Source organism: Myripristis murdjan, chromosome 8 (genome assembly GCF_902150065.1).
Source record: "Myripristis murdjan chromosome 8, fMyrMur1.1, whole genome shotgun sequence".
Taxonomy (NCBI): Eukaryota; Metazoa; Chordata; class Actinopteri; order Holocentriformes; family Holocentridae; genus Myripristis; species Myripristis murdjan.
This window is the reverse complement of record NC_043987.1, coordinates 8,119,205-8,140,711: the sequence shown is the minus strand read 5'-3', so window position 1 is coordinate 8,140,711 and position 21,507 is coordinate 8,119,205. Positions and strand designations below refer to the sequence as shown.

The 21,507-nt window shown below is 42.7% G+C and overlaps 1 protein-coding gene across 2 annotated transcripts in view; it reads right to left on the bottom strand.

The window, feature by feature from the left end:
* Nucleotides 1-3,570: 3,570 nt before the first annotated feature.
* The window catches only part of grin2aa (glutamate receptor, ionotropic, N-methyl D-aspartate 2A, a), a 174,680-nt gene continuing 156,743 nt past the window's right edge, over nt 3,571-21,507 (bottom strand). For both annotated transcript variants that reach the window (XM_030058483.1, XM_030058484.1), the window contains exons 10-14: nt 19,203-19,363; nt 14,164-14,253; nt 12,869-12,966; nt 9,369-9,607; nt 3,571-7,526 (exon numbers count right to left, since the gene is read on the bottom strand). In XM_030058483.1, the coding sequence (XP_029914343.1) occupies nt 5,565-7,526; nt 9,369-9,607; nt 12,869-12,966; nt 14,164-14,253; nt 19,203-19,363 (2,550 nt within the window). In that variant the 3' untranslated portion in view covers nt 3,571-5,564. The remainder of the gene's footprint in view (nt 7,527-9,368; nt 9,608-12,868; nt 12,967-14,163; nt 14,254-19,202; nt 19,364-21,507) is intronic.

Below are 21,507 nucleotides of genomic sequence, written 5' to 3'. Positions count from 1 at the left end.
TTACTTCTGAAGTGGCAGTCAATCAGCGCGCCCGAGCTGCTTTGGCTTGGATATTATATTTAAGTACAGTTGGCTAGCCAGGGCTGTCAGCAAAGACGATACGTGCAGATGTCCTACTTTACCTAATCGATCAGGTTAGGGAACACGGATTATGGTCATGGAGATTTTAACTTTAGATTTCAACTCTGAAGTGGAATATTAACTTGATAAAGTTAAAGTTTAGGAAACATGTAAGTTACATCCAGCATATGTTCATTAGTAATCTTTTCCCCAAAACAAAGATAAAGACTTTTAGCAATGCCACATCCTGTTAATATGCACTTAGACCCTTGTTGTTGTTGTTGTTGTTTTTTAATCAAAATTGTTTAATTTTTACTTCCCATTTTCCCTTTTACCTGTTAAGTGGCTGAAATTGCATGTACATAATGTGACACAAATAAGTCTTCTTGATTGATTGCTACTCAACAATGACTTGTTATAATGGATAAGACATGCAATAGTGTGTTTGGTTATAACACTGTCAGAATTTTGCTTAAAGCTGCGTTAATTAAAATTGCAGAGGGATGATCCAAATGAGCTGTCAAGACCAAAATGACAAATGTGTGGAATAAGCACATAATTTAATATTTGAGGCCTGAGCTGCTAATTAATTACATGCTTATTGTACATATGCAGCCCTCATTTTTTGTTATTTCAAATACAGTAGCTATGAATCTATGGCCCCTCGTCTGCTCATAACCATCCTGTATAGTTATGATTTAACTTTTTACAGTTAAATCTCATAAAATAGCTGGACATCAATACTCTGGACACCACACACTGCCTTCTTCAGGAAGTTATACCCTTGAGAGGAGAGACAGACAGGAAGTTAGAGCCTTGTAAGCAGAGAAACCAAATCCCTCCTATCTTTTTCCTTAGCTCTTATTTCATTACTTTTCCTACTATTTCCCCCCATACATGATCACTGTCGGGTCACAGGATTTAGGCATTTAGGCTTATTCTAATATTGCAGTCGGTGTAAGTCTCTCCGGATAACAGCGTCACCTAAATCCCTAAAACAGAAATAGAAAGTGACATCCACATGAGGCGAATGCATAGCGAGGAAAACACATCCACTGACGGTGAGAGCCAGAGGAAGTTATCTGCTTGGAAGGTGAGGCAGGTGCACACGTGTTGAATGTTGACAGGACAGCAAACCTTGTGAATGGTGAAGTTTTATTCTAGTCGCTCTACAGAGAGAAAAAAAACAGTGCCACTGTACAGAAGAGCTCCTGTGAAATTCACACAAAAAATATCGTTTTTACTCTTTATCATTTATAATTCTCCATGATGATGTATTTGAGTATGAATTTACAAGCGATGTATACAGGTGTCGTCTCTAAATATATTCAAAATAGTTCCTTAAAAGTCTTTGAGGAAGTATTAGTTTAAAAAAAAGAAAAAAAGGAGGAAAAAAAAGCTCTATTCTTACAGCAAACCATAAAGAAAGAGGTCTCGTATCTTTGGAGGGATAGCAGACTCAAAGTAGAGGGTTACTTTTTTTTCTTTTATCTTCTTTACAGTTGAAGTCCTGACTACAGGTGAAGGAGAGGGAAGAGAGAAGCAGAGCTGGTGATACAGTAATTCTCACCTGCCACTGGAGGAAGAGCAAGGATGTCCCGCCTTACCGAACCAAGCCCTGACCCCTGACCCGCGACCCCATTGGGTCCGACGTGGCCTGATGGCGGCCCGTCAGCCAATGAGGAAGTCGCCCATGGGTCAAGTCCTCGCCTTCTCCCCCAAAACAGCAGCAGCATCATCATCGTGTTCAACATAGATAATTTTTTTTTTCTCTCAAATATGTATATACTCACACCTGGTTACAACGCATTAGTGATCATAACATCATAACAAAAATAACAAACAAAAAAAAAAAAAAAGAAAGAAAAAGAAAAAAAAAACATAAAACATTAAAATTGTTACATTTGGGGTTGCATGCCATCACCTCATTATTTATCAGTAAATGTAATTAAAATACATTTTGCCATTAAAAAGAGCAGGGTTGTCGTCACAAGGGTGTATCTGGGTGTGCATGTGTATATGTTTGAGTGTTTGTTAGTATGTGTGTATGTGTGCGTGTGGTGGCTTGTGTGAACATAAAAAACAGCATCAGTGTACATGACAGTTCTGTAAAAGTAGAACGAGTAGAACAAATTAGCATGAGTTCATAAAACGCAAAGGGTCCTGGTGCCGTTTGATATTTTCTCTACATGTGCATATTGCTCACTTGTCAGCTCACGCAAGCAGCATGTGGCGATAAATATGATAATAACAATAATAAATATGGAGATTAGATGCAAAAAAAAAAAAAAAAAAAAAAAGGACAAATGTTGCTCGTCAGTCAACTTGGGGAAAGCTGGTAGGGGAGCAGGGGGTGAGGGAGTGGGTGCGCAGGAGAGCAGGAGAGGTTCACTGCAGTATTCCAAGAGTACAAAAGGGCGATATGACCGTGGTCGTTGGCATGTGAGCGAAAGAGACAAAGAAAGACGGAGCTTCAATCGAAACACAGTGGCTACTGCCATCTGCCATGTGAAACCATGGAGAAGATAGAGAGACATTCCTTCCTGAATACTCCACGGTAGGCTAGCTTCCTTTTTGCCGTGATACCTAGGTTTAAAAGTCCTCCGTGAGGGCGTCTGGTTTGGCGAGGAGCGGAGCTGCGAGCGGCACACTCCTCGCCAAGCGAAAAAAAAAAGATCTACGCCCTCGACCTCCATCCCTCCTTTACCTCCTTCTCCTCTTCTCTCTGTCTTTTACTTGGGTTGCATGAGCTGGAGCAGAGACCTGCACTGGAAGACCTTGGACTGGTAAACATCAAAAGGAGAAAAGTTTCATTCTGCTCTGCGGTCGCTACAAATCGTGTTTTTGCTTTTCTTTTTTTCTCATCTTTTTTTCTTTTCTTACTTTCTTTCTTTGTTGTCTTTTTTACATTTTTTTTTTTTTTTTTTTTTACAAAAAACACAAAAAATACGCGCCGCATCGCATTGGGTTGTGTTGAGTTGCTACGGTTGAAGCTCCCTCAAAATGCACAAAACCATCCTGAGGTATTTTATTTGATACAATTTGGCTTTGTGGATCCAATCAGTCGATCAAAAACAAAAACAAAAAACAAAACACAAACAAACAATCAAACAAAATCAATCAATGAGTCAGTCAAGTCAAGATGGTTACATGTTTTTTTGTTCAACTGTACACTTTGTACAGTATAATGCTACAAGAAAATGTTCATGTGTGTGCATGTGTGTGTATATGTGTGTATTTGTGTGTGTATAGATGCATCTGTGTGCATGTGCAAGTCTTTTCAGCTGAGTGTTATAATCATAATAATAATAATAATAATAATAATAATAAAAAACAACAACATACAAACAAATGCAAAAACAATCAGATTAGGAACCAAATGTTCTCATTAAGACTTCAAGCTTTCCCAAGGTCTGCCATGCACTCACACAACTTACTCCACACCAAGATGGATACATGATTGACTGATGAATACATGACAGTGGAGTTTAGCCCCACCCCTTCCTGGCTCAACCCCTCATCCCATCCCATCCCATCCCCACTATTAAGGTAAACAAGGGATCCATTATTAGGAGTCTTTAGATCCTCTTCAAGAGCCCTGGTTGATCGTGGATTGTGTTTTGCTGTCCCAGTAATCAATGATCAATAATCGGTAACCCCATCCACCAGTTAGACTGTAGAAGCACTGCTAAAGCTGTGCTAAACAACCAACCCGCAAAGTTCAATTTTACAAAAACCCGAGGAAACAAAGTAATAGTTTAGTTAGCCAACACTCTAGCGATGTGTCATGTTGCGTGAGGAAGGGAGGAAGGAAGGAGGAAAGAAGGAAGGAATTGTCAGTCGTTTTTATAGCTAGTACCCTGTTTTTCAGCGTCAGGGAGGAAAAAAGACAAAAACACGTCAGCCCCCACACCCTCCGCACCTCAAACAAAGGGGGTGGTGGACGTAGGTGTCATTTCGTCCTTTTGCTCCCTTGTGTATCTTCTCTTTGCTCTCTTCCCTTCTACCATTCTCTCGCTCTTTCGCAGCAGGAGCCAGAGCATGACACTGATTTACTAAGCACACAGGTCAAGGGTTAAGGTTTCGATTGTACGTATCCATCCACCATAGCTGGCAAGACATAGTCCCTTTTCATTGACATGTAAAATGTGTGTGTCTGAGTGTGTATATGTGTGTATGTTCTCTTCTCCGACACCAAAAAATCAACACATGCAAAATAATCTACTACTCTTGACGGTATTTTTCAGAAAGCTATGCTTTTTCAAAAGCAAAGGTGGGAGAGGTTTTAAAACTAATGGTTATTGTGCTACCAAATAAGCAAACACTAAAATTCTAAATAGGGGGATCCGAATGCCAGAATCCCGAATAAATCTTATAGTTTAATAGAATAAAAAGCAATATTTTGCTATTATTTTTATATGTGCAGAGCCACAAATGAAATGCCCATCAATTGCCTCAGGTTTCCCTGTTTGTCTGTCTTTTTCTATCAGTCGATTTGTCAGTCTGTCTGTCTGTCAGTCTGTAAACATTGTTCATTGTATAGCACCTACAATACTCTCAGCATCTCCTTACCGATCACGTAGCCTGGGCTCATCATACAAAACCAGATTCTGACCAAGCACACCAATCCTTAGCAGCCTAGCAACTTCTGCACGTACTGGATCGCCTCTGTGGCATTTTACCTCTCCTGTCCTTTCACCCTCTTCCCTCTCTCTCCTCCTCCACTGCCAGGTGTCTTGGTGGCCATATTTGTCAGAGTAACAAGCAGCAGACTGTTGGACTAGCTCACTGTGACGCCCCTGCCCTCCTGGGACGCCTGCGTGTCTGGCCACGACATCAAACGCGCCCATCTGGTCTCCCTGTCAGCCCTCTCCTCCTCAACAAGTGAGCCCCAAGCTCAGCAGAGGGGATGGAAAGGGAGAGGGGGAGGAGGAGAAGGTGATGAAAAAGAGAGGTTGTTATTACTCTCTCTCTCTCTCTCTCTCTCTCTCTCTCTCCCTCTCTCTCTCCCTCTCTCTCTCTCTCACTTTACCTGTGATAATTTCTCCCATTGTCCTCATCACTCTTCCCAAATCTCTCTTTCAAATCAACTGCGTCTTTCTCGATAACCCTGGCAGCAGTCCTCCATTATATGTTACTTAAGCCTTCTCTCTCCCAGTAATGGGACTGTGTCATTTCCTGCCCCTGTCATGCTTGGAGGGTTAATTTCCCTCCCCTTTACATCAGGAAACCTTATGGCAGAGTGCCAGCCATGCAGCCAACTCATTGATACATGAGAGAGAATGGACAGAAATGGTGATATCATCTGCAAAGAGAGTAGTAGTAGTACTGGTCATACCCAAGAGGGTACGAGTTCTTTTGGATTACGATGTCGAAGAGAAGAAGAAGAAGAAAAAAGTAGTGTGGCTATGGCATCCCTAAGTGGATAAGATAGTTGATAAACTATAATACAAACCCAGAGAGGAGTAAGTAGAAGGAGAAAAACACATCATTTCTTTTATCGACTAAACGTCTGACTCCAGACTGGGGATTTTTTTATACACCCGTCTATTGCTGAACTGGGCTGAGTTTAGGACGCCTCGTGGGGCCGGGTATGCGCTAGTCTTATTGGCTGAGTAAGGCATCACATGCTCTGTAGTGTACATGTCATTGGCTATCCGCCCGTCCCGTGAGCAGTATGAAGTGGTAGATTTAACAGAGGAGCGGAGATTGTTCGCATCGTTGCGTGTTTTGATGGGGGCTGCTGCAGGCGAGGCCACTGCCAGCTGTTTGTAAATATCAGAGGAGCTGCGTCCATGGACCAGTCTGCTGCTGGTGTCATCCCTCAGCGAATGGCTGAGGAAAGGGTTTTCCGAGCCATGGTCTGGGTACAGGGACTTGCTCCTCTTGCTCTCCTCAAGGGTGTGATTGAACAGCATTGATTTCGACCCAGTGCCAAACAGTCTGCCAGAGTAGGGACGCATGCCGAACAGGTTGGCATAGGGTGAGTCGGATGCTGAGTCCAGGAAGCGGTCCTTCTCCTTGAGGCTGACGCTGCGTGCTGGTCGGCCCAGGTCTATGTCCTTGGGCTTCTCCAGCATAATGTTGTCAAAAGAATGCTGACGACTCAGCCTTAAGCGGTTCCTCTTCTGGACATGTGGCCCGTCCGTCTGCGGCCAGTAAAGCCCAAACATCTCGTCCGGTTGCTGCTGCTGCTGCTGTTGGTGGTGCATGCTGGGGTTGACTAAGGTGTCTGCAAGGAGCTGGTCCTCACTAATGTCATAGAGGTTGGCTGTATGGAGGCATGCTTCACACCGGTTGTATGGCGACCGTGTGACAGAAGCTGAGGCAGATGCGGTGGAAGGGTATGACCCTCCTGCTGGGTAACTGGAGGTCATTTTGGACAGGCAGGAACGGCAATGTGTTTGTTTGTAGCGATCGTTGGACTCATGCGGTGACAAAGAAAGGTTTTTCTCTTTCAGGCTATAATGTTTCGGATAAGTTGGGTCTGGCAGGAGATCTGAGTCTGTGTGATGCAGAGGGGATGAGTTCAGGTGAATGATGGGCTGATCACACTTCCTGTAGTTGTCATTGTGGTCGGAGTAAATTTCAGGGTAATCCAAATCGTCTGCAGCCAGACCCCGGCTTTCACGGTAGTGAATGGGGTCTGAGTGCAGGCTCAGCTCCCGGTCAGAGTCGATGGTGTAGATTTTCTCCCCCCCTCCTCCTCCTCTCCCAGCTTGGTTAGCTCCGCCGCTGACCTGCTTAGTCTTTAAGTAGGACAGCTCTACCTCACTGCAATCCCTAGGGTATTTTGACGTCACCGATCTTTTTTTTAAGTTGTCCTTGGGCTTCAGGTGCTTGTTGTTTTCTGGGTCCTTGTAGGAGGCTGCCCTGCTGGAGCAGTCGGAGATGTCAGAATGAGCCGTGTCCTCAGGGAGGTAGCGCTGCGTCTTCATTGACATCCGCAGATCTGGCATCAGCATGTCAGGCATTGGTGGAGCCCCAGGCGGCCCCGAGCGGAGCGTGTCCACGGACTTCTTCCACAGTGTCCGAGGTGGCTTGGCATTGGTCTGGGCTGCGTCAGCACTCACTGCCACCTCCACAGTGTTGGGGTTGGCATCATTGAGGGTCAAAGGATGCTGGCCTCCCTGGAAGATGTAATTATTGAGGTGGTCTTTGTGGCGGTTGGCCAGATATGACTGCAGGTCCCCAGTATCCCCATAGATCATATCTTTGGGTGCGTAGCTTCGGTTGTCAGCATAGATGAAATTGCCCTTCTCTGCCATCATGTCCATGATCATAGGGCCAGCTGAGTGCATGAACTCACGTTTGGGCGAGTTCATGCGGGAGCCACCCAGGTTAGACATGTTAGTCATCTGCTTGGCTGACTTGATGAGCTTGAGCATGTTGGCCTGGGGGCTAAAATCCAGATCTGTCTTTTTCTTCATGTCAATGTGGACACCATGAATGCAACTCCAGATTCCCTGCATAGAGACAGATGGATGAATGGGTGGAAAGGTGGAGAGTTTGAGAGAAAAGCAGATAAAACAAGGAAAGGAAGAAAGAAGGTGAAAGGAGATGGAAAAAATGCAAAGAGAACAGAAATGAGAATGGGTAAAAGGAGAAGAAAAGGAGTGAAGAGAAGATGGAGGAAGGAAAAGTGCAAGAGGACGGGAAAAAATAAAATGGATTGAGAGAGAAGAAATCGAATATAGAGGAATGGAGAGAAAAATAGAGAGACAAAAACAATAATGATTACTTATCTCAAACTGCTCTTGCCAAGCAGAACTGTACTCTGTACTAATCATGTTTTATTGAAATGTATTGAAATAGCAGTGACTCAGCAAATCACAAATTGAACCAGCATCATCTTCATTAATTAGAATATAAATACAAATTTAAGTCAGATGGAAATTAAGCTTTCATTTTCATCAAAAAATTGATTTTTTACTGCCTTCATGTTTCAGCATACAAATGAATACAATTATACGCATCCCCGAAAATGGAAAGTTATGTTTTGTTTCAGATATGTCTTCTAAACAACCTTCATAAACTATTCAATTGTATAACTTTAAAGAAACAACACAAGGTCAATGAGGAAAAACGTATGTATAAATTCCTGAAGACACGACCAAAAAAACATATTCAAAATGGAGAAGAAAGTGAAAGAAAGTGCTTTGCCCAGGAAAAATCCAACCCAGTTCAACCCATTCTCCAGCTCCATTACCAAGACCAGCTCCTGTCCATCACCCACAACATGTCCAGTGGACAGTTTGTAAAGGGGAAATGTCATGGAAATATGATGCAATGCAAGGAAACAAGGCTCATTACAGCCCTGCCAACATTACAGTAAACAGGAAAAAACAGGAGAAATGCCAGACTCCATTATGAGGCGGTGGTTTAAACTGTGATGGTGACAGAAGTCACAAAAAACACTCAAAACTCACATTTTTATATATATGGAATAACACAGACACAAGCATTACTACCAATGCAATTTCTTTACATGCAATACTATGATATTTAAAATTCTTCAAATCTGTGAGAAACAAAAGAAAATGTTTTCCTCACTGAGCCTTTTCTTTCTGCATTGTTTCAAGTACAATCATACAAAGCATTTGTCATGATCAACAAATTATCCTAACATATGCTGTGTTGAGCTTGCCATTGAGGATGTCTTGAGCCCCAAGTCTCTCGTGTTTAAAATGGCAAACCTTTCTTACGAGCCACACTCTATCTCTATCTGCACCCCACGCTACCCGTTTGTGAACTCAAAAGTAGTGCAAAAACACTGCAGTGCTTTTTGAAATGCACATCCATGTCTCCTGTTCTCACACACAACCAGGGAGGAATGCTGACCTTTTAACAAAATGAGAGAGAATAGATTGGTTTAGGGTGGGTGCTGTGATTTCACCCAAAAACACTGCAAATTAAGATCTATTTTTGTCAATATTTAGGGCTGCCTCGTGATCCCCCCTCCCCTCTGCCTCCTCTCTCTGCAACCATTTCCCTCTCATCCTCCTTTCTGCAACCCTCCCTCCGCACTTTTTTTCTTGCTCTTCCTTTCCCTCCTAACAACCTAAATCTGTCCAATCCTACACTTTTTGTTTAGTTTAGCAGTATCTATGTGTTAGTCTTTCTCTTTCCCTCTCTCCCTCTGCATACACACGTTTGCATGCCAATACTGTCCTTTTACCCTTCTGATCAAAAATAGTGCAAATCCAGCACTTCATAACACCCTATAGCCTTGAACACCAATAACCAGGAAACAAAAAACATGCATGCACATGCATACTGTATACTGCATGTATAAAGATGACTCTTACCCTGCTGATGGAGAACAGCAGACCAGGCTGGCCGGTGCAGACGCCAGTGAAGCAGTACCTGAGCCTCCAGTAGAATAGATGCTCGGAGACGAAGGTGATGAGGGAGAGGCCCATGGCTGTGGCCAACATGTAGAACACGCCTGCCATGTTGTCGACATCCAGCTGGCTGGACATCACCTCGTTCTTCTCGTTGTGGCAGATTCCTGTCAGCCACTGAGCTTCTAGCTCCTCCATTTCACCTGAGAGGCAAAAAAAAAATAAGGGAGGTTTGGGTGTGCGTGAATTTAACATACTTTAGGGGTAGAGTGCCGCTGATTTTACATGGTGCAACTGAAATACAACTTCGGTTCCACAGAGCTCCCTTGTGTTGGAGTGTGTTAAAGGTGCACTATGCCAAATTTACCAAGGTCAGTTTAAATGTAACTCAGTACTTTTCAAAACTCTTCCTTGAACAGTTCAGTGATGCATGATTTTCTCCACCAATCCCAGTTCCCCAGTGCAACTGGTGCAACTACGCCCTTTGCAGTGATTTCAAACAGGCTGTGCAAGTAGATCATTGGTTCACCTGGTAAAACGGCAGTGTAACTGATTACCTACACCTGGCACAACCAATCCAGGCTCTGATTAGCCTGCTGCACATGTGAGCCTCACTGTGACTGGTGGAATAGTCATACATCACTTTCTGTGATGAACTCTTTCAGCAAGAGTTGCGAAAACACCTGAAGCCATGATATCACTAGAGGGGGCCTTTAGGTGAGGCCATTTAGACTTAACTGACAAAAAACTGGCACAAGGAGTTGCTAACCTCTCTAAAACGATTGAATATCTGCTTTCAAAGATGCCAATATCAGCTGTTACCAACTTGAGTCTAAAAATATCAGCATTTGTGTGGGTCTTCAGAAACCTCTATCAATTGAACCCTAACACGTTTCTCTTCTTTGTAGCAGATATCTATCAGTGACCGGGCTTGCAGTTTATCCAGTCCCTCCAGTTTACCTGATAGGGCAAAGAGATTGTTTCTTTTGCTCTTAATGGAAGAAAGAGACACAGCAACAAAGGAAAACCCTATCTTTTCTCATTCCTCCTCAATTCCCTTCCCTCTATTTCCCCTCCCCTTCTCTCTTGCTCTGTGACATTTGGCGTGTGGCTAATCCAATCTGTGTCATTCAGGGCTGGGTAACTAAGGCTGCTGGTGGGAAAAGACAAATATCATGGTGGTGTTCAGCAGGATGTCTTGAGGGCGCAGACACACACTCAGACATCATTAACCCTTCAGGACAACTGAGGAGTGCTCATCTCATGACAGATTAGGAAATAACAGTTGTAGGCATGTTACAACTTTTTTATGCGTGCCACATTCAAAACTGGCTGCAGAAGAGAATTCGAAGAGAAGATAAAATATTGACAGGCATCTTTCTCTACCTTAGAATTAGAGTGCATCCAATGGAAAAGCTCGGGGATCTGCAACTATTCGCACTATTGCTCTGTCCCCGAGAAGAAGCGGTGGTGAAATTCAAATTTTGTCCTCTTTTCAACAGTCAGCGGGCTTCAAGGAATAGTCTGGTGACCAGTCAATTGAAACGCAGGGACACAAGTTTCTACAAGTGTCATCCACACTTGCAGCGTTTGTCAAAAATGTTATAGTCTGAACCATCTGACACCTGCAAAACCACTGAAGGGTCTAAGCTGTGGTTGCGTGGTAACAAAGCCTTTTGAAATACTGTCTCTGTGCCACAAACAGTGCAGGAAACAATTCTAGCCTTGTCTGCGAGAGACTAAACTAATCTGGTGAGTTTTGCTCTTTTATCTACACGATCACATCAGTGCTACATTTAGGCATATGGGGATGTTGAAGCTCCTGAGGAGTGTGGGAAGATTTATAGTGACAGTGACATTAATTCATATTAATAATGACTCTGAGGTCACTTGCATAACTTGCATAAATCAACAAGTTTCCCAGATGAAACACAGTAGGAAAACTGTTAGAAGCCAGTATTTCTCAAGACTAAATACGTGCTACCTCAAAATGGCTACACACCACCAAATTGTGTAGTATTTACATCTGTTTATATAAAAATGTCATGGAGTATTACTTCAACACTCAGAATGTGAATGTCTCTGCAAAAAGGAGGAAGAAAGAAAGAAAGAAAGAAAGAAAGAAAGAAAGAAATGTGGGGCCCTGCAAGCAGTTGGCTCAGCCATGTTGTTTCCAGTCAGTCAGTCTGTTTTGTCAGAATGTCTGTCTGTCTGTTCTTCACTTTCCTCCACTACCCCCCAACCCATCCTCTCTCTCTTCTTTCTGTCTGTGAAAGCCATATGCTCTCCACCCACACCGTGTCTGTCTGATCAAGTAGCATCTGCCAAGACACCGAGTCACTGTCATCTATCAAGGACCTGCCCTCCTCTCAGTCCCCGTCTCTCTCTCTCTCTCTCTTTCTCCCCCCGACATGCACTCTTTCCCTGTCTTTCTCTCATCCCTGTCTCCTCCCCCCTCTGTTCCCTCTGTCTTCGTCACACACACTCTGTCTCTGTCTTCTTCTGTCTCTCTCATCACTTTCTCCTACCGTCTCTGTCTCCTCTCTCTCTCTTTCCTGCCAGCCAAACTCTCTTTCTCTTTCTCCATCCCTCTTCTGACCTCCCTCCATCCTCCTTCCAACACCTTTCCTCCCAATGGTTGTTTTTTTTTCTCCCACCTGAAGTTGTCTCGACTTCAAAACTGTAAGATTTGATGAGAAAAGTACCATGACATGGAGTGACACAAAGAGCGCTGATTATGATTGTTGTCAAAATGATCCAGCCATGAAAAATTAGTACAAGTATGACTGGCCTACATGCTCTATGGCCCCGATAAGACTGAATGAGGGGGGATTATTGTGACACCAGTACTCATTTAATCAACTTCAATGCACTTAATGTGAGTGGCTCTGAATTCGGGCATCAGCAAAATGCTTTCGATGTAAAATGTAAATGACTCAGTCACTAAAAGCTACAGCTCTCTTTCCATCTCTCTCTCTCTCTCCCCCTCGCTCTCTGTTTTGTACGGAGAAATTGTTTATGTAAGAACTTCAGAGGCTACTGTAATAAGGGAACGCTGTGACTCAGATAGAGAAATGCGTGCTTGCATACACCCACGCACACACACACAGACACACACACATACACACACAAAAACATACAGAGATCTGGGGCTGCAGAGAGGAATATATTAGAATAACTTACACACTCTGCCCTGTGTTTAGAGCAGCCTTTTGTGTCCAGAATAACATCAAAGGACTATTTATACTTCACTGCTTTCCCTTTGTGCTGTCAGCAGACAAGGCAGGACAGACATGGCTGTGTGCGTGTGTGTTTTGTGTGTGTGTGTGTCTGTGTGTGCAGAAGGGGGTAAATTACAATGCTGGGAAGAAAGCGCATGAGCCGTTTCCTTCATTTGGACTGCTGTATGAGAACACTGTGTGTGTGTGTGTGTGTTTGTGTGTGTGTGTGTGGGTGTTTCTCACCGTCTCCGATGATGGCCAGGATGGCGAGGTCCACCTGTCGTTTCCAGTAGGAGCCTTTCTGGAGCGCAATGCCGTAGCCGGTGGTAGCGAAGATGTACCTGGACACATACACAACACAAGCACGCACGCACACAGCGTGCATATGTAGGCATGTATTGTTATTGTAAGCTTTATTTCAGCAGGTGGTGTGCCTGTTAGGAACTGTAATATGCTTAAATGTCAGACACACATAGGTGCAAAAAGCAAAAACCCAAACACCGCTGAAGTCACTAATGTGCAGCCAATACTACCAAACCAAGTTGTAGAAATGTTTGGGAATGTGAACAAGTGATCCAAAGTCCTTGGCTGAAAACAGTGTTTCTTTTCTTTGTGCAGTGGCAGCCATTATAAGAAAAAATCTCCCTTCTATCCAGCATTAGTGATGGAGTTGTTACTGCACTCTACTCTTTTTTGCTGCAGTGAAGAACTGAAACAACAAACTGTTAGGAGCAAACTCACAGCTGCCACAATATTTCTCGCTCCTTGTGATCTTTCAGAAAAAAAGAAAAAAAAAACAGATTCTATTTTTCATACAATTCCTTTCGGGAGGGCCAACTCAAACAAACTGTTTCACGTGGCGACATGTTGAGAGCTGGTGAGGAGCCAGTCGTGAGAGATGCTCACACCAGGCATGTTTGAAGCACTTAATTCAATCTCTGCTCTGTTTACTCATTTAGTTTGGTTGGTTTCGACAGGAGACGCCAAACTGGACTGGCACCAAGTGACTGCGCTCACTGTTGTTTTGAAAATAACCATGGTTGTCTTGAAATGATAATGATAACATCGAGTTAAATGTGAATGACTAATCAGATGATAAACTTGAACTTTCCCGAGCTGACATCTGATGACATGCGTGGAAAGCCTTATGTAACAAAACAAATGTCAGCTGATCCTCATATTTAGCCACTTCTTCATGTGTTCCCAGCTGGTACGGACGACACAGAAGGGAAATTATGGCAAAGATTAAAGTTATGCCCATATGTTTCACTTAACAGGGTCTGGGATCTGTTTTGTTTTGGCCCTCTTGTTGCTACTAACATTTCTACCCTGGTGAGACAACAGGTTCCCAAAACTGTGGCCGCTAAATGAAATAATTGCTTGTGAATCTGAACAACCAACCAACCAAATGTAAAAATTCAACAAAGTAAACTATTCCTCTATGATTCTGGCCTCAGAAAACAAACCGTAGGTGTGATCAGTGATCACACCCTATAGCAAAGACAAAGTATGTCAAAATTGATGATAGCTTTGTTTACCCGCTGCCGATGGTCACCAGCTTACATCCCTCGTCTCTGCCGGCCATGTAGTTCAGCACCGCAGCATCATAGATGAAGGCATCCAGTTTGCTGCAATAGGAGGGGACAAGAGACGGGAAAGACAAAGATTGAGAAGGAGAGGACGATGATAGAGTGTGGGTACCTGATTTGACCGTTATCACACAATTGAACGGACATTATCAGTCATAATTTTAACCTCATAACCTCACTGCAGCGTCTAGTAGGCCAGAAGGCTGTTAGCATCTATTCCAGGTCTTACAGGATAGGAATGTAGGAATGAACCAGTGTTGTAGAGGTGCTGACCAACTGTGAAGGAAGACAGTTGCACACTCGTAGATATGATGCAAAGATAAGTTTATTGAACACCAACGTTTCAACATTGCTGTCTTCTTCAGGGTATTGGTATCTGCTCTCTTCTTCCAATGAAGAAGGCAGCAATGTTGAAACATTGTTGTTGATTTAATACATTAATTTTTGCATCATGGCTACGCGTGTGTCACTGCCTTCCTTTACAATCATCTATCCCAACACATTCTCATTAACAGGTCATCAAATACTGTAGCTTGGTCACACCCCTTCCCTGTCTGATACAAAAGCCAAAGGCACCCTCCAGCGTCACAATGAGATGCTGAGAGTCAATTTTATCATGTGTCAGTGTCGGGTGGTTAGGTTTATGCAGCAAAAGCCATTTGGTTAAGGTTAAAGAGGATATACTGAGGCAACAAAATGGAAACTGGACACTGTCTCGGTCACACGAAAGATCTCTCTGGAAATGGAACTCAGAAGGGCGTGGCCAAGCCGCGGTATTTCACTGATTCTTGAGAATTTGGATAAATCACGTCACACTAAGTCCCACTAAGAAAAATGCTATTTCTGCTGGAAATGTACAACATTTTAATGAATAAAAAGAATCAAGGGCATAATCAGGGGGTCCTTTGCACATTTGTAAGGTTCTTTTATAGGTTTATTTTTAATTTGTATTAATTTAATTTGTATTAAATTAATTTATGTTGGCTCATTGCCTACAAAACCAGTTGTCCTCGGATAGGAGATAATCATTTCAACCTGATTAAAACAACAAAAAGTAATAATTTCATTGAATAATATCTTTACCACATGAAAGAGTACATCATAATATGTATTAAAAACTACAAATGATGAGTTTTGAAGAATATTTACTATTATTTTGTGGTTGCTCAAAATGTGTCCCACATATTCATCACCACCGTCATATTTATTTAAAAAATAATAATAAAAAAACTACAAGGTCAACTACATTCCTGAGGACCTCTTTTCAAACCTTCAGCTCTACTGCATGCTTCAAGACCGCTCAGGCTTCTGGAAGTTTGCTATTTTCTCTTAAATCTCTTCATATTTTTGGACACTGCTACTGTCACAACCATAAATTGTCAACACCGTCACTTCTGTATAAAAAATATTAAATTACATTATTGAATAAATGTATACTTGTTTTGGGACCCAAAATTGGGTCCCAAAAAAAGCTACCCAATGTTTGTTGGCGATGTTAGTGAATGTTATGTGACGTTTCCAAAACTTAACCATTACCTTCTCTGAAACTTAACCAAGTAGCTAACAAAAGCTAAGCTAATGGCTGCTAATGAAAGTGACTCAAGATAATGTCTGACAATAGGAGTAGATGATAACAGCCTTCTGACCGACCTGAAGGTGCAGTAGGGACATACTAACCCGTAGCTGTGGGGGGGATTATGATTGATCTATTCAATTGTGTGATAACGTTCGGAGCAGGTGGCGTGAGAGTTTTTTTTTTTTTTTTTTTTTTTTTTTAAGCAGAGAAAAAGACAGAAGGCAGAAGAGATTCTTCTTTTTCAGTGTGCTGTTTGCTGATCAGTTTGAGAGTGTTAAATCATCTCCAATAGGACTGCAATCCGAGCGTAACCGAACAAACAGAGGGCACAGCGGGGAGTGGCTGCCGCTCAATACAGCACGCTTCACTGATGACAGGACCTGGGAGCCACATGGACAAACCAAACAAACTTTAGACAGACACAAACACTTAAAGCGCCTCTCTCTCTCCTTCTGTCTCCCCACACACACACACACGAACAAACAAACACACAAACAAACACACAAACCGAGAAGTGGAACATAAAAGCACCCAGACTCAAATTGACATTTTCAATGTAACTGATGCCGTCACTAGCCGTTGCTCTCTCACTCTGTCTGTGTGCACTCAACACACGCGGATAGACACACACACACACACACACACAGGCGGCCCTGCTAATAGTGCAGTGACTGGCTGGCATTTGCTGAATGTCAGATCCAGCCCTCTAACGGAGGCTCACAGCCGATAGTTTAGCTGTGTAATTAGCTTAACCCAGCGCTGGCTCCCTGCACATGCTGGCTGTGTGTCTAAACATGTGGGCAACCAGGCGAGTGTGTGTGTTAACCTCACCGTGTGTGTGGATGTGGGTGCTGCACTGGCGCACGTCTGTGAGCATGCATTTGTGTGTGTGTGTGTTTATAGACACCAGCCAGACATAACTGTACCTCCGAGGGCTTAGAGATAGATTCAGCCATTATTGATCTTTTTTACTTATATTGGGGTGAATAAAATGTAGCAGCGCAGATTTTTTTTTTTTTTTACCATTACAAACCCCATCTATTCCCCTCCAGGATGTCTGTTCAGTAGGACTATGAATCTCATTTCTACTCCTACAGGACAACCTTCCATTAGGATTTTCAAATCTCATCTTCGCCACTGCAAAATGACCATTTAGCTGGACTATGAATCTCATTTTTTGCCCCCGCGGGGCGACTGTTCAGTAGGATTACGAGTCACAATCTTCTCTCCTGCGGGATAGTTTTTCATTGGGACTGCAATTATCATCTTTAGGACAACCTTTCAGTCAGAGTGCAAATGTCAGCTGTCCCCCGAACAGGATGACCTTTCAGTAGAACTACAGATCCCAGCCTATAATAACTTTAGATGTGAAATGTTTTTTTTTTTTTTTTTTTTGTCCCTGGTACAAATTCTGTTTCTGACATAATGTGTACGTTTCCACCAAATCAAAGCATAAGGGAAAAAAAAATACTAAAACCACATTCACATATTGATTTTTTCTTTCTTTCTTATTTAGAAAATACAGCTTTATCTCTCTGTTTTGGCCTCCTTTCCACACCAAAAGGCATTTTTGACCCCTGGAAACACAATCCTCCTTTTACATGTGAACAGTGAAAACAGTACAGTAAGATGATAAAGCCAAAGTGAGTTTGTGTCTTTGCACATACTCATAGTGAAGACACTGACCTCAGCCTGTATTTGTACGTGCATTTAAAATGTACAACTCTCATGTGTACGTATATATTTTCAAAAACATATGGACAAACACATGGACCTATACAATATAAACATTGTCACTGATAAGTAACAGTAACATTAACAATTAAAAATGTATGTTTTCATAAGCCCTGATGCATACTTTTATCCCTTCTCCCTGTGGCAAACTATAAAAATCACCACTATTGTGTGCTTTGTGTCACTAATCAAATCATTTAAACTCAGCATCATTAAAGGCCCAATCCGCAGTTTTTGTGCCTGTAGCAGATTTCGCGTGTTAAGCCTGTCGGCATTAGGTGTGATCACAGCTAATCCAGCCATCGAGCCCCAAACAGCTGAACGCTGCGGCGTCGCTCATCTGCTAATACCACAGAATGGAATTATCAATGAGGGTATTACCGACTGCTCACACCTGCAGCGTGTGTGAGCCCACCGATGTGCGTGAGCATGTGTTTGTTCTTGTACATATTTGCTCACGTGCATGTGTTTATTTGTTTATTGAGGGATGTACATTTGTGTGTGTGTGTGTGCGTGTCCTGTTCAATAATACAACGGCACAGAAGAGCCACTGAAGGTGTTTAAAGCTGCGATGTTGCCTACGTATCTACATCATGTTCATATGAATTGATAAGATAAAGGATAAGATCAAAGACTAACAGGATAAAAAGCCCTATTTGGGATACAGTAACGTGTGTATGTATGTATGTGTGTGTCACACAGACCTCTGCCCTCCATTCTCTGAGGGGAGATCCTGTCCTCTGAGCTGAAGACTCTGATTGGACCCCCTCCCCTAGCCATTAACCAATCAGCAATAACCCGTCGTCAAGTCATCCCATCAACCCTTTTCTCCCTTACCCCCCATTTTCGTTTCCTTTTTCGTCTCTCCTTGACGCCCACCTTGTTTTTCCTTGACTTCCTGCACCCCCCACACTTTTTCCTTGCCTTGCCGTGTCTCCTGTGAATTGCTTTCTCCCCTCTCCTCCTCCTCAACTCTCCCCTTCCTCCTTTCCTCCTGCACCTTCTCTCCTTGCACATTCCCATCTCCCCTCTTTTCTTCTTTTCCTTTTCCTTCCATCTCCTTTTTTTCTCCCTTCCTTATATCACTTTCCCTCCTCCAAATCAAACATTCTGTCCTTGTCCTCCTCTCCCTCTCTTTTCCTCCCCCCTCTTCCTCCTTCTCCTCTCCCCTTATAATGGTGTGACGGGTGTCACCCCTCCGCCACTTCTCCATCCCCATTTCCTTCCCATTTCTTTTCACCCTCTCTACCGCTGCTTTTCCATCCATCCTTCCCTCTTCAATTGAATTCACTCATTCGATCTGTCCTTGGACAGCTTTGTGATAATAGGAATGCCCCTCTTTCTTTCTTGAAACACACACAGACACGCGCACACACACACACACACACACACACACACACACACACACAGACATGCACACACAGACACACACCTTCAGTTGCATTGTAGAGACCAGTACTAAAAATAGCTCCTGCTGTTCCCAGTCAGGAAGCTCATTCATCCACAGTCTCAGAGGAGCTGTCGCACACACACACACACACACACACACACACGCAGACACACACAAAAGTGGAAGTTGACGAGTGCATCCAATACCCTTGTGTAATAGTATTGGACCATGCACTGGTGTTACATACCGACACACAAGCACAGACACACACATTGGTTTTCTCCTTACCCTGTTTTGAGGCTGACAAGCGCATCCTGAACCCCGGTTTGATGATATTTCACCATGTACTGGTGCATGTCGGGGTAGTTCTTCCTGATGTTCCTCTCTGTGGATCCGTTTGGGACTGTCCCGAAGCGGAATGGAGGCGAGTACGCATACGGGTTCTGAAACTGTGGCGGGGACAGGAGAAAGATGGACAGGACATGAGGAGACATGAATAAAATACAGAGGGAAGATATCATTTATAACGGTATTATGATAATATCAGTTGTCTGTAACAGAAATGTATAAACCCTTTAAATACTCTTTGGTGATTGACGAAATTTTTGAAAAGTAAGCATGCTGAACAAAAGTTTTAAACAGTATTTGGAAATGAATCACACATTTGCTGTTTTGTCTGTGGAGACATGTCAGAGGACGGCACTTGGAAAGTGTTTCATGAGTTTTTCTGTAATTTTGGATTTTTTGTTTCCTGCAAGTTTGGCAAGGACAAATCAGTGTATTTTGCATGACTAAAACCAAGATCATGTCATAAATCAATGTTTCTTAACCTTTTCTTTGTCAAGGACCCCCAAATTGATACACATCAGGCTGTGGGCCCATATCTGATAAGATGTAGTGTCAGGAATCCTCATCTGATAAGACTTTCTTACACATTCTCTTACTGGGCTAACCTCTACTCAGTGAAATGTCAGTGAAATTAAAATATTCTTTATTTCTCTGGGGACCCCCTGGAACACCCTCAAGGACCCCTGGGGGCCCTCTGACCCCAGGTTGAGAACCACCTAATGACAGTGCTATTATTTGCTAATAGCAGACTAGTTTAAAATGGGAAATGAATTCCTTTCAACTTTCAGAAGGCATTGTATCTCAAAAAAACAGATGCATTTTGCGCCACTGGTTCCAAATAATGTGCAAGAAAACAAATCATTTTAATTGCAAAATGATCTTAAAGCTCATGTTTAGCTACCACATGTTTTCACTCCCTCTAATTAGCGTTCAGTGAGTCTGTCCAAGTGGAGAAAATGGCTTCATTCTAATGAAATAGAAAGAAACCAGGAGTGTGATGACTGGATTAGACTTTGCAACAACATCTGCTTCTTAGTGCTCTTAGCGGCATAAGCATCTTAACGGCAGCAGTTTTTTGACTGAAAACAAACCAATTAAAAAAAAAAAAAAAAAAAAAAAAAAATGTCTTCCATAAATACAAGCAATGCCATTGTAGATGATGTGCACATTTGAGATGACTGACCTGACTGTCTGGCCTTTCACAGCATTTAAAACACAGTAAATCCAACGTCAATCCAGTATCACTGATGTGACTGATGTAAGTATAGCATTTTTACAATTATAAATATAGGTTATTTTAATTAAAAAAAAATAAAAATAAAATAAAAATGACAGTTAAAAAAATATTTTTAAAAAATTACACAAGAAATAGGAAGAGTCGTTGCTACCTTTGGGGATCCTAATGGATAGATTAATGGATAGATTTGTATTAATGTTCTGGTAAATATCTGACTAATTTGTCTTGCCTCTGTGTAAGCTTATGATACGCTGTTAATGTTAAGGTTTTCTGAACTCACTGGAAGTGCCTGTGTAAGGATGTGTACGTGAGTGTTGACTGTCTGTTGGTGACGCTGTGACGTTGCCATGAAATGCCTCTGTGACTATGCTGCAAACCGATTTCCCCTCGGGGACAAATAAAATAAATAAATAAATAAATAAATCTCGGTCAGGTCTCAGGAAAAGATAAGCTGAAACCATTTGACTGCAACTTTTGCTTTCTCTCTATCTCAAAGTCTTGGCCTTGGTATTAAGTAAATATAACAGAAATCTTAAAAAAAACCTCGATATTCACCTCTCTGTGTCTTCTCCTGCTCTCAGCCTCTCTCTCTCTCAGCACAGAGCCACCTTGCCTCACCCTCCCTGCCCTTCCCTCATCCCTCTCTGTCTTTTTCCCAGGATATATTATAGGATGTTCAGGTCAGAGGCCAGTTTATCCTCTTCTCTCTTAATTCCTCTGTCCATCTATCCTCCTCTGTCCCTCTCACAGTTTTTCCCACTCCTGGCTTCCTGCACTAGTCCTCTCTATCTCCCTCTTCCTCCCTCCGTGTCTCTCAGGTATAATTCTAGTCAGTGCACAGGTCAAGGGTTTTGTAGTAGTGTGCTTGTCGCTACGGTAACAACCTCCCCTCAGGCGCTATGGTAACGATCTGCTCAGTGCCACGAACAGACGGACCCTATCAATTAGAACCGCACATTACGAGCTCCACTCTAACCTTATGTGTGTGTGCATGTGTGTGTGTTTGCA